Source organism: Condylura cristata, unplaced genomic scaffold, assembly GCF_000260355.1.
Source record: "Condylura cristata isolate star-nosed mole 26May11 unplaced genomic scaffold, ConCri1.0 scaffold00001, whole genome shotgun sequence".
NCBI lineage: Eukaryota > Metazoa > Chordata > Mammalia > Eulipotyphla > Talpidae > Condylura > Condylura cristata.
In genome coordinates this window covers 4,492,656-4,505,516 of record NW_004567102.1, presented here as the reverse complement: position 1 = coordinate 4,505,516, position 12,861 = coordinate 4,492,656, and the positions used below count along the sequence as shown (strand labels likewise).

Genomic DNA, 12,861 nt, shown 5'->3' with positions numbered 1-12,861 from the left:
GGTCTCTATGAGATGGTTACTAGCTGGCTGCTCATGGGTAACTGTGACCTATTTGCTGTCTACAAATCACAGCAGAACCTTCCTTGATTACAGAGTACAGCTTGAATCTCGAGGCAGGCCCGGGGGCGCCTAGCCGCTGTTGACCTGGTTACTTTACTCTCTCCTTGGTGGTCTCAGGATAACTCTGCCTGTGGTAACATCAAATACTTTGCTGATGCAGATGTCCCTTGACCCATGGCTATGATGTCCCCTTCCCTGTCCCACCTTCTCACCCCTCTTCCTCATACCATTGTTGCATGATCGGCTTTTACTAGCCTACAGGCTTTCAGTAAATGGCACAAGAACTTTTGCTCAAGTAGCAGAGTCTGGCCTTGCAAACCAGCTCCACAATGGCTGTGTCCTTCATTGTGTTACTGCTGCAAAGCAGCAACAAAGTTCCTGCCACAACAAATGATGAAAATGTTCTAAAATTGACGGTGGTGATGTTTGCACAAGCCTGTGACTATACTAAGAACCACTGAGTGATGTACTGTAAATAGATGCATTGTGTGTTATATGATCAATAGATAGAGAATACAGGCATGACGGGGGGAGAGAGCACTTCTTGGCCTTGGCCTGGAGGCAGTAGCTGCCCTCCAGTCACCTGTTGCTAACTCTATACACATACTTGTGCTTTCATGCTCCACAGCACTTGTGGATAATGCTCTGCTCCCCTGGGGGAGTGGGAAGTGTCTGGGCCTCCTTTCTCAGGACTCCTCCATGGACCAACCACAGAATGGGGACACTATGCCTAAGGTATATTTGTAACCTTGTATCCCAGATGAACCCAGGCAATAGGACTCCTGCTGTCCCACTCTTTGATCGAGGCCCCAAGCTCTATTCAGTCCCACTGGAGACAAGCTGGGAGAATCAGCCCAGTATCCTTGGCTTCCTCCCATTCCCGCCACCCGCTGCTAAAAGATTTGAGTGCAGGGCACTTATGGAAAGAAAGGAAGGATGTCCCAAAGAACCAAATGGGTGTTTGGGGGATATGGGTTATTGAAGAAGGAAAATTGCTGCAAGTTGGTAGGGGAAGAGTTGTGCCTCCTAAGAGCCTGTCTAACAGCAGTCCTTTGCCCCCCCTTGCAAGCATGGAGACTCTGGATACTCTTACAGAGGCATTTATTCAGGAGTCAGGAGTTGCTTCCCACCCCTGGCTCCTATGGGCCTTCTCTTTAGAACCCCACTCAGGTGAGGCTTGTCCTTTGACCCCTCACTAATTCCCTTCCCAGGGGAGAGCCCTCTGCCTGGCAGGCAGATAGCCCCAGGCCAGGCAGACATGGGTGTCCCCAGCATCCCCGAGTATCCCCCCTCCCCCCACAGCACAGAGATGGGCGGGGCCTGGGCCAGGCATGCAGTCATTGGGCAACAACCAGAGCTTGCAGCAGCCAAGGCTAGTGCACTGAGATGTCTGTGAGGCACATGCCTGCTGCTATTCCCTCCCAAAGGGCCCTCAGCCAAGAAGTATCTTGTCTGAAGAGCTGGGGACAGGGTAAAGGCGATGGCAGGACAGCAGCTGACCTCTTCACCCAGGGAAGGCAGGAGGCACTCCTAGAACAGCCCAGGATTCAGCTGCCTCAGGAAGAGGCCAGGGGACAGGGAGGGTTTCCTGAAAAGCCCTGAGTTCCTCTGTCTTTGGCCAGGCAGGGTCATTGCTGTAGGTTAACTGGGAAAAGGGCACACATGACCACAAGCATACTGCTCAGAATAATCTGCAGCTAGCTGAGAGATGAACCTCCTCAGAGGCAGAAGCACTCCTGGGACAGTGCCACAGTTTGGTCCTATAAAGACCTGCTGAGGGCACAAGGCCACTGATCTTGAGTCTGGCCAGAAACAGGTGAACGTGAGTTGTTGGGTCACAGAGGAGGAGCTTCCCGGGAAACTTGGCCTCTTACTTGAAAAAAGACAATTTGGAGCAGGCATGTCACCCCACTAGGCCTTGCCTTTGAATGGTGACCCCTTCAGAAAATTCCACCCAACACCAACAGGGGCAATAGCAGCAGACCCAGGAGGAGGCCCCAGATGTGACCAGGTCCCGAGTTCAGCCCTGACTTGAGAGCAGGCCTTTCAGGGCCCTCTGCACCTGTTGGAGAAAGAAACATTTTGCCTCAGCCTGGAGGCAGTTTTGCCACCCACTGTTACCAGGCATGCAGGTCGGGGAGCTCTTTCTCAGAGGGAGCATGCCCTGCCATGGACATGCCATCTATGCTAGGGGCAGGGGCTCACGTTTGGGAGCCAGGAGGGGAGGTAGGATAGACACTACAGGCCTTACCTGGCAAAGATGACTGCAGGGCCAGGGTATGCCCACCCTTGGCATTAGTGATGGCAGAGGTATTAAGGGAGTTGGACAGGGACTGAGAGGAGGTCTGTTCCATGTGGTCCTGAGTGGCTTGCATCTCACCTGGCTTGCCCTGGGCTGCAAAATCTGAGGCCATGACCTCACTGGAAGAAGGCAACTCAGCCTCCAATGCCTCCTGGGAGTGGGGAAGTGGCTCCTGTGTCCCAATCAAGGACGTCTTGGGGAGCAAAGAACTCTCTGTGCTTTTGGAGGGTGTTTTTGTCCCCCTGGCCTCTTTGTCTGTCGATTCAGGAACAGGATCATGGGTTGATCTGGGGAGGGTAGCTGGCCCCTCATCCGAGGAGAGCAGGCTGTGCGTTGCCAAAAAGGAAGGGACCTCAGTTGTTAAGGAAGGTGGTGCCTCTGTTGCCATGGAGGGGAGATCTTCTGTTGCTATGGAAATTGGGGCCTTAGTTTCTATGGCAGGTAGAGTCTTGGTTGCCAGGGAATCTGAAACCTCTGTCACCAAGGATGGCGTTTCTGTTGCTAGGGAAGAAGGGATACCAGGTTTCCTAGAGGTGGAGGCCTCAGTTGCCAGGGACGGTAGGACCTCATTTACCAGGTAGGGCAAATTCTGAGTCTCTTCTGTACCTTTGATGGGTTCTGAGAAGAAAAGCAAGGCCTGGCATCAGTGCTGCAGGCGGGACACCTCATCCCTCACCGCACTGCAATCAGGGAGGCCCCCTAGTGTCCCACTAAGACACACAAACACATATACACTCGCCCTCTCCAGTGAATGGGTCTCTCACGGACACACAGTTACTCCATCCACTCCTCGTCCAAGTCCTCTCCCTGCACTCGCACTTACTTTTTCAAGGGACATCTAACGCGCCCATTGCGTCACAGACCACGCCCACTCATGCCCCGCCCACGCCCACCGATCGCCCCGCCCACCCGAAGGCACCGCCCGTCTGGCCACGTCCTCAATGCCCGGTGCTTCCGGGCTGCAGGACTCTACCCCCTTGGAGGGTTGAAACCCGTCACTTGCGGTGACGGTGCGCCAAAGTGGCTGCGTTAGGAGGGCCAAGAGGAGGGGTGGGACCGCCGATGCCCAGGAGATCGCGTGCGCGCAGTCCCCTCCTGCCAGGACCACGGGAGAATGGGGCCCTTCCAGCCGGCGTCCCTTCCTTTCCCTTCCTCCTCGCTCCCCATCCCCAGCTCACCACAGAGTGAGTTCTCGCAGCGGTAACCGGAGGGACATTGGGAGCACGGAGTTCCCTCCAGGTAGGGCCTCTGCCCCTTCACGTTCCCTCTGCAGGAGGCGAGGATACATAAATGTCCAGAAGTGTCCCGACTGACTCACCGCCAACACCTCGTTGGGCCAATGAGAGCAAATTCCCACAGGTGCTCTTACAGCTCCCGTAAGCTAGAGGGTATCAGCCCTCGGTTGGACCCCTTCAGGTCCCTCAGACTGTGCCCAACTCATGGCTCTGCCCGCCCTCCCCATGCTCCCTCCACACTCACGGGGGCTCGTAATTGCAAACCAGCAAGTGGATATTGGTTTCTTCAACGCCCTGGAGCGTTTCACAGAAGTGGGAGCCACAGCCAATCCTCTCCGTCTTAGCCCAGACCACCTGAAGGAGGGCAAACTCAACAGTTAAGCCTGGGTGTGACGATTCTGATCCTCTTTAGTGCCGCTCCACACCAGCCTTCTATGAATGGGAAGAGGAGGAACCCTATAGCCGGTAACAGCTAAGTCTTTGAGGACAGGCAGCTCCAGGTCAAAACTCTGTAAAGGGGGTTGAAGGTGGGGTGAGACAAGACATTTGCCTTCAACAGTCTACATTCCCTGCTAACGATACACGCTGTTTCACCAGTCCCTCCCCCTCTGAAAGCCTTCTTTTTGATATACCCTTATGAATTCTTTCTTTTTTGAAGCCTTTGCATTTTAAATAGGGGGAATAGCCAAAGGAATGAATCTTTGAGGGGCAAATCTTAGTCGTCAATAACAAAATCCAAGGAAAGGGCAGGAGGAGCCACTTTGGAAGTGAAATTTTCCCTCAAATCACTGTTCTGCAATTTGTAAAGGTAGGTCTCAGTTACTGGAAGATCTGTCAAATATAACATGTAAAAAGTTAGAGCAAACTTTGTGCAACATAATGGGCTGAGACTAGCAGTCTTCCCTTGCTAGATGTAGGCCCAGTCTGTTTTTTTTTTTTTGCTGTGAAATTTAATTTTGCCATTAATACTGTTCAAGCTCATGCTTACACATACATGTGCTCACACAACCAGGACTGGGATCTTTCTGCCTAAATCAATTGTGGGTCTCCCCAGGTACTACTGTTGATCATCTCTTTGACAGAAATGAACCCTAAGAACAAGTGCACTCAGCTGGTGTGGAGATGGAGCCAACCAGTCCTGCCTGGCAGTGACAGGATTCCCTGCAGTGGGATGTGTCGGGAGGCGTGTGAGAGCTGGCAGGGTGCAGAGGGTGCTGGGCTCTCTGATTTCCTGATATGGGTGGGTGATGTTGGCATTTCCTTCCCTAAAGATTAGGTCTAAAAATACACCTGAAAGAGTCGATGAATTGGTGGGAGGATGGTTGGTTAATTTTCCTTTTTCTAAAAACTGTCATGTTGTTGTTTGAACACCAACAAGGCATTGGGAGGAGGAAAAAAAGAATGCAATGACACTACTCATAACTCTACTGGCCTTCACCCACCATCTCTTAAAGCAAACTCAGTAGTGACTGAGAGACAGAAATGTTAGTGGACAGCCCCCCCCCAGACACATTCACTGTCACAATTTGCAGTTATTTTACGTAGATTTTTAAAGGCAAAGAAAAAGTAAGCAAATAAATTGTCCATCTACTGGTCCTGGGCAGGTTAGAAGCAGCCATTTAGATACCATGAGAAATGACAAAAAAGGGAGAGAGAAAATGAGTTGGGGTGGGGTGGGGCAGCGGCCCCCACATAGTTTAGGATAGGACTGCTTAGAGCTTAGCCAGGATCCCAAGTGCTGTGACTTCCGCACAGGAAACTGGCTCTGAGACACCTAACTTAGGTCTCTTCAGTACCAGAAGGCCCAAAGGAGCCGCCTAGATTTTTTGTGGTTTCATGAGTCAACTGAAAATGGTTTTTTGGCAATTTGAGAAGCAAAGCTTGTCAGAGACCTGGACAACACATTAATTGCTGTGTAAGACAACTTTTCTGAATGGACCGTAGGGGATTCCTTAGGGTATGCCAGAGAGGGGAAGGGAGAGGGAGCCTCACTCCTTGCCCACGGCCCCTCCCATTGTCCCGTGCCCCCCGCCCCTCCCCCATTACCCCCCCCCCGTGGTCCTGCCCCCCAGGCACCCCCCCCCCGTGGTCCCGCCCCCCAGGCACCTTGGCTTCTCACCTGTGTGTAGTGGCCACACATCTGGCCAGGTTCGCAGGTGGCTGCGCTGAGGTTGTAGTGTTGGCGCTCCTGGTGCCATTCTTCCACGGCCAAAGGCACATCCACACCCTTGTCAGTGATGGCAAACAGGTTCTCACCTCGCCGTCCACGCTCCTTGTTGTGGCCCCACACGCACTGCTCCGCATAGGCCTTAGCGAAGGCAGCCAGGGACTCATCCCACCTCTGCAGAACAGGTTGGGGTGAGAGGTGAGGCTGTTCAGAGTCCGCAGAGGAGGAGGGAGAGCAGCTTGGGAGAAGGAGGTGAGGAGGCCCAAAGAAGGTCGAGGGCATCCTGGGGGAGTCCCAGGATGCAAACCCACCCCTCCCTGAGGGGGAACTCTGCCATGATCTGGAGCAGGTCTCTGCTTCTGGTGAACTTCTGTAAGAAGGTGGGAAGGCGCCTTCCCAGGCCATGGACATAGCTGAACTTGAACAGTTCACCTGCGTGAGTTGGACAGCTTGCCTAACCTTTCTGACCTCTCACAGGCCTTGGGAAGAAAGGATGAAGGAGACAGTGTTTGTGACGGTGTGATTCTTGGTTCATATTCCTATCCCCTCTCTGAACTCTGAAGACAAGATGTCCAGTGAGATGTTCAAGGGCTGGTTATTCAGCCACTCCCCTCCCCTTCCCCCACCACCATAAATTTGAATTGGGGCCAGCACTCCCCTTTCAGCTCCCCCCTCTCCTTGGGATAGCCCAGCCCCCTCCCTTCCCAAGTATTCTCAGCTTTTGCTAACAACTGGTTTCCCCCAGAAAATTGGTGTCTCTGACCCTTACTGAACGGTCTATTTTCAAGACCTTGGTGGCCCAAAATGCTGTCAGATCTCAAGGCAGTGTTCTCTAGTGAACACCTCAGGTGACAGAGACCACAGGAGAAAGCACTCTCTGTGGGCCCCTGAGATTCTGTGTCCCTGGCTGGGAGGCAGATGCAGTGTGGGTGGGAAGAGGTATTAACAGGGCATCTGACCAAAGGACTGAAGAGGGAGGCCTGGATCCCATTAACTTTGTCCTTGGCCCCTCTTGGAAATGGATAGTCTGGCGGCAACTCTTGCTCCACCCTCTGGGGGCCCAGCCAGCTGCAGGAGCCAGACAGTCCCATAAAGTGCCAAGAGCTTGGGTGACCCCGTGGCCACAACCACTCCCCACCTACACAAGATTCTCAGGAACAGCTGTCTGGAGTGGGACAGGGACACTGTACTGGGATAGCCCCACCGCTGTGACTTTGGATGAACCCCTTCCTTCTCTGGACATTTTTGCCCCAAATCACTGGTCCTGTGGTTCTCTCAAACACTGGAAGTGAGTTTGAGACAGTTGAAACCCCTGTCTTGAAGACAGGAAGTGAGAGTGCACTGGGTCCACACTAAACCGCATGCTTCCTCAGGGCAGGGCAGTGATGTAGCCCCTGTGTCTGGCACAGGCTGTTATTTTACACATGGCAGGTGCTAACCCTTTACACATGGCAGGTGCTAACCAGACATTTGCTTAACTGTTGGTGAGACACGGACCTGCTTAGAGCAGTCTCCCCTACAGCTCCCGGATGTTATTTCCAGTTTCTCCAGCTGCTTGGAGTCCCACAAGTCATTGCTTTGGCTCTTAGGGTGTCTCAGTGGTCCCGAGACCCTTGCAGAATTTCAAGAGTCACAGTACCCACCCACATGGATCACATGGTCACCATCTGAAAGCAAGTCCAGTCATTCATTTATTCACTCATTCATTTAGTCAACAGTTCTGGGGACCAAACAAGCCCTACGGTGACAGCAAGGACCGGCCTGGTCATAAATCATTCACTGGCTCACTGTGTGGTGAATGATATGCAGCGGTACAGAGGCACTAAAGGGGGTCATTTTGCCCAAACTGTGAGTGGAGTCAGCACTGAGCTAAATATTGAAAGAGAAGACACTGGGTAGGTGGAGTGAGGAAAGGCATCCTGAGGAGAGGGCACAGCATGAGCAAAGGCCTGGGGATGAGAATCAAGACTCTGACTGGAGGAGTGGGGATGAGCTGGGCAGGGTCCTGAGGGAAAAAAATGAGCAAGAGAGAAGGACTGGAGGGGTAGGTCGGGGCTAGACACACAGACAGAGCGTTTATAGCTGGAGCTTGGTCTCCAGGAGGGAGCAATATTGGGAGCAGCTGAAGGTTTCGAAGGGGTTACGCCTGTGTGTTGAGCTATCCATTCTGGAGCAGAAGGCAGAGGCAGGGGAAGCAGGCAGAGGATGTTCCAGGAGTCCCTGGAAGAAGAAATGAAAGACTGAATCAGGGTTGTGCCAAAGGGGCCGGGGGGAGTGGGAGTCAAGAAAAATTGAAGTTCAGTGTAGTAAAGTGGTGATTAGATGTGGAGGCTGATGGTGAGAAGAATCCATGATGACCCCCACCTGCCATTCTCTTGTTAGTCAATCATTTATCAAGCACTCACTGTGTGCCAGACACTATTCTAAGTGCTTTACACCTGTCTATGCATGCAATGCTACAACGGCCCTAAAAGGGAGTGTTATTAACCCCAATTTACTGATGAGGAAGCTGAGGCACAGAGAGGTTGAGCATCTTCACTGAGATCACACAGCTAATACATGGGCAAGTGGAAATTTGAACTCAGACCATATGACTCCAGAGTCTGCATTTACCACTTCGGAAGCTGAACCTGACCTTGCTCCAAATTTAGACTGGTATCCTAGACCACCCTTTTCCACCATCTCCTTTATGTCTTCTCACCAGCCAGCAGCATAGCCCCTCAATAATTCAAAATGCTTCTGTGAACGTTAACCCAGCCTCAAGTTCTACCTCCATCCGCAAAGCAGCTTCCAACCTGGGTAGCCCCCAGACTCAGGCAGCAAGATTGTGGCACCAAGGATTGGGAGATGGGGAAACTGAGTCGACGATAAGTTGTAGGCCCTGATCTGTGAGCTGTTGGCAGAGCTGTTACCAGGATCCAGGGCTCCTGGTATATTATTGCAGCTCTTGGTTGCCAAGGCTATTGTGGCTCAAGTGGTGGTATTGTGCGTATTTGTAGAGCCCTTTCTAGATCTTTGTTCTGGGCCATTCTGTCAAGGGAGGGAGTGCCAGCTGCCTGAGATAGATCAGAAAGTGGAAGCCTTTGAAGGTAAAGGGCTTCTTCCCCACCCCCCGCCCCAATCCTTTTGCCAGGTTGGACAAAGCTGTTAGAACTCCTTTCTTAGACCCCAAACTCAGTGATGAGCGCACCAGCAGCAGGGGGCCTGGACACTGCCATCAACCTCCCGGGCACGCCTCTGAAGGGTAACTGCTGCCCAAAGCTGGCTTCTGTCACCTGCAGGCATGTCCGTGTATGTTCGGTCCATCAACATGTCCCCCAACCGGTACACATTCAGATTTTTGACATGTTTTAAAGCTTCTTGTGAATATCCCCAACAGTATATATGCTTTTTCAGATTTTATTTCTCCCCATTGAGCCTATCTATGAGATTCAGTCCATGTTGATATATCTGTAGTTATCATTACGGCCCCATCTTACAGCTGTACACTGAGGAGCCTTGCTAGGTTAAGGGATTCGCCCCAGCCGCAGGTCTGCAGGCAGACAAGACAAATGAGAACCTGTGATGCGGAGCTGCACTGTGGCTCCTGAGCTCACCTCACTCCTAAGTGCCCCGCATCTACCCCAGGTGCAGGCCCCAGCCTTCTGTCTGCTTCCTCCTCTCATTTCCTTGGAAGGCACCTGAAAGACCTGGTTTGCCAAGGTCTTAAGATTGTCTGTGTCCGCCCTCCCAGGGGCATGTGCATTTCAGGTGCCGGGAAAGGGTCACTGGAGTGAGAAGTCGGAGCGCCCAGGCCTGGCTGTGCCAGTCGTGTGAACTGCAAGTCCCTGAAGGAGCAGTAAGTTCCTCTCCGAGTCAGTTTCCTCCTCTGCATGAGAGGGCTGCTTATGGTGACCTATGACCTGCCCAGAGAGGTGAGGCTCTGAGATAGCTGCAGCTTGGGGGATGGGAGGGATGTGTGGAGGACGCTGCCCAACACCCCTTCTAGCCCGGCAGGTGAGTGGCCCTGGACACACTCACCATTTGCAGCATGTTGGCCGCCGATGGGGATGCCTGGGCACGGTAGCGGTTGTGCAGCTCCACCATCACGTGCTTCTCATCATCTGTGAGGGCCCCAGCAGGGCCTGTGGCGGCCACCAGCAGTAGCAGCAGTGGCGGCAGAAGTGCCAGGAGATTGTAGGAGCTGTGCATGGTGGCCAGCTCTGTCTGCCTCTCCCATCCAGGGGTCTGGCAGCTGGATTTAAAAGTCCTTCCCACACAAGCACCACCCTGCCTGGGGCGGGTGGGAGGAGCTGTGTCTGGAGGCCTGGCTGGCTCACACAATGTCTCAGGGAAGGGCTGGGTGCCTGGGTCCCGACCAGAGTTGATCCACTCCCAAGATTTATCTCCCTTCAGAGTCTTTGGCAAAAACCTCCTTTATCTCGGTAACGGGCTCAGGCTAAGAGTTCTGCAGTCCCTCCTGAGTTGTGGACAGGTCCTCTAGGGGCAAAGTCGCTGTAACTTCTGCAGAGCCGTGACTGGTTGCACCCTAATCCCACTTATTGGGTGCTGAGGACAAGTAAGAGGAAAGAAGGAAACCACGAGAATCCTACCCTCAGGGGACGGAGCAAGCTACAGGTGATGTGTGGAAGGAAGGAAGCAAGCAAGGTATATTTGGTAAAGGTTGAGCCCAACCTAAGTCTGAATTCTCATCCTTTTGCTAGCTATGTTTTTGGCAGATTTCTCAGTTGAACCAATGGCAAATACAGCCCCTATCTCATCAAATTGGAAGGAGGATAAATGAGATTAAATGTATATGAAGCACCCAGTATAGTATCTGACACATAGGACAGTGACAGTAGATATAACTACCTAAATGGCACGGCCTTGGTCGGCTCACAGTTCCATGCGAAGGTAGGACTCCTGCTTAATGGAGAAGGGACCCAAGTACTTCCTCTTTTCCTCCTTTAGCTATATCCTAAAATAGGGCTTTCCATGGTGGATAAAACTGCCTTCCTTGTGGCCTCTTGTGAATGCATGTGCTTGCTCATTTGGAAGTAGGACACTGGGACCCTTTCTGCTCTGAATATGAGAGTGTTGGGGTAGAGGGAAGAAAGAGTGAGCAGAAAAGAGCAAATGGAAATAATCCCAATGGTCAAGTATGTTGTAGTGACAAGCAGGCGCAGAGACTGAGGGCTTAGCCTTCACAAAGCAGGAAATTCAAGTCAAGACTCTTGGGCTTCTCTCCCTGGTGGTTCCATGGTCTAAGTCTTATCACTATGAAGCTATTGGCAGCTACTGAGGCATGAGTTTGATCCCCAGCCAGGGAGCTACATAACCCAGCAGACCTCTCCTAGCATGCCCACAGCTCCCCTCAGCCGTGTATTTCAGTCAATCTGCCTGTTCTGCTCCCTATGGTGTCTCTGGTGAATCCGCTTGCCTGTCCTCTGCCTCTGGCCTACACCCCAGCTCTTATATACATACATACATAAATAAATAAAATCTTTTAAAAAACCCAGGACTTTTGAGTTTAGCTGAGATCCTTGACATTTGCACTCAATGAATGGGAACTTAGAAAAAACTTACTGTTTTTTGAATATTGGCCATAAACCTGTTCCTGGTCAGGTCTCTGGGTTAAAAAGACAAAAACAAAAATAAAAAACAACAGATGAATTAACAGATGAATTATACACATACACAATGAAACCAAACTTGTAACAGTATCAAAACCCCCATGAGAACTAATTAAATAACAACAACATTGCAGGATTCAAAGTCAACACACAAAAACACAAGTATATCTTATATACTAATAATGAGCAACCCAAAAGGAAATTAAAAAAGCAATTACATTTAAATAGCAAGAAGAATAAAATACTTAAGTGTAAATTTAATCAAGGAGGTGAAACATTTGTATATTGAACACTACAAAATTAAAGAAGTCATTTAGAACAAATGGAAAAACATTCTATGTTCATGAATCATATGTCTTAATACTCTCTGGAGTAATTTACAGATTCTTTCAAAATCCCAATGATGATATTTGCAAAAATTAAAAAATCAATTCCAAAATCTCACATGAAATCTCAGAAGGCCCCAAATAACCAAAATGATCTTGGAAAATGCAAAGTAGAGATCTCATACTTCCTGATTTCAAAACTACTACAAAGCTATAGTAATCAAAAAAGTGTGATAATACAATAAAGACAGAAAATGGACTCATATACACAGCACAGAAATAAACTCTTGTATATATAATTCAATTGTTTGTGGCAAGTATGTGAAAGCCATTTAATGGGGGAGGGGCATTTTTTTCAACAAAATAGTGAAGCTGAAAGAATAAAGTTGGACCTCTAGATGATATCCAAAAATTAACTCAAAGTGGATCAAAGACATATGAGATAAAACTACAAGATCCTTAGGGGAAAACATAAGGGGGGAGTGTATTTCATGACAATGAATTTGGAAAACATGCATTAGGTATGATACCAAAAGCATAAGCAACAAAAGAAAACACAGAAAAAAATTGAATTAACATTAAATCTTTTCTGTCTCAGAGGATATAATCATGAGTGAAGAAAACAACTCATGAAATAGAGGGAGGGATATATTTTCAAATTATATATCTGATGAGGGATTAATTTCCAGAATATGTAAAGAACTCCTACAACTCAACCCCCAAAGAACCTTATTAAAAACAGGCAAAGGACTTGATTAGACATTTCTCCAAAGATACACAAGTGTGCCCTCCCTGGTGGCGCAGCGGGTTGGAGCACAGCACTTAGAAGCTAAAGCCACTTCCGCATGAGCTCGATTCCCGCCTGCCCTGGAGATGACCACATGGCGCGGCAGACCTCTCCTGACCCGCCCACTGCTCCCCTCAGCAGTGTATTTCGTCGATCTGCCTGTTCTGTTCCCCACTCTGTCTCTGGTGAAGCCTCTTATCACCCCTGAGCCTTTGGCCTGCACCCCAGTTCTGTATGCACAAATAAATGAATCTTTTTAAAAAATGGCCCTACCTGGTGGCACAGCGGTGGCACAGCACTAAGAAGCTAAAGCTGCTTCCGCCTGAGTTCGATTCCCGCCTGCCCCGAGATGAACGCATGGCGTGGCAGACC

The 12,861-nt window shown here is 50.5% G+C and overlaps 1 protein-coding gene across 3 annotated transcripts; it reads right to left on the bottom strand.

Moving 5' to 3' along the window:
• Window positions 1-1,144: 1,144 nt before the first annotated feature.
• PI16 (peptidase inhibitor 16) lies at window positions 1,145-9,959 on the bottom strand. Of its 3 annotated transcripts, none has more exons than XM_004673432.2 (6): window positions 9,785-9,959; window positions 5,717-5,938; window positions 3,842-3,951; window positions 3,541-3,629; window positions 2,312-2,980; window positions 1,145-2,122 (listed from the first exon to the last, which is right to left on the bottom strand). In XM_004673432.2, exons 1-6 carry the CDS (start codon window positions 9,953-9,955, stop codon window positions 2,001-2,003), a joined length of 1,383 nt encoding a protein of 460 aa, XP_004673489.1. In that variant the 5' UTR covers window positions 9,956-9,959; the 3' UTR covers window positions 1,145-2,000. The 3 variants fall into 3 exon arrangements, with proteins under 3 accessions (XP_004673489.1, XP_012579533.1, XP_012579534.1); XM_012724079.1 differs by having other exon boundaries at window positions 2,441-2,980; XM_012724080.1 differs by having other exon boundaries at window positions 2,882-2,980.
• Between the last annotated feature and the right edge of the window lie 2,902 nt (window positions 9,960-12,861).

Excerpts from the sequence above, each read along its gene's own strand:
- PI16 (XM_004673432.2), bottom strand. The coding sequence starts at position 9,955 with ATGCACAGCTCCTACAATCTCCTGGCACTTCTGCCGCCACTGCTGCTA. Across the intron at positions 5,939-9,784 it reads CGGCCAACATGCTGCAAATG|AGGTGGGATGAGTCCCTGGC; the intron begins GTGAGTGTGTCC and ends CCTGTTCTGCAG. Across the intron at positions 3,630-3,841 it reads GTTTGCAATTACGAGCCCCC|AGGGAACGTGAAGGGGCAGA; the intron begins GTGAGTGTGGAG and ends CGCCTCCTGCAG.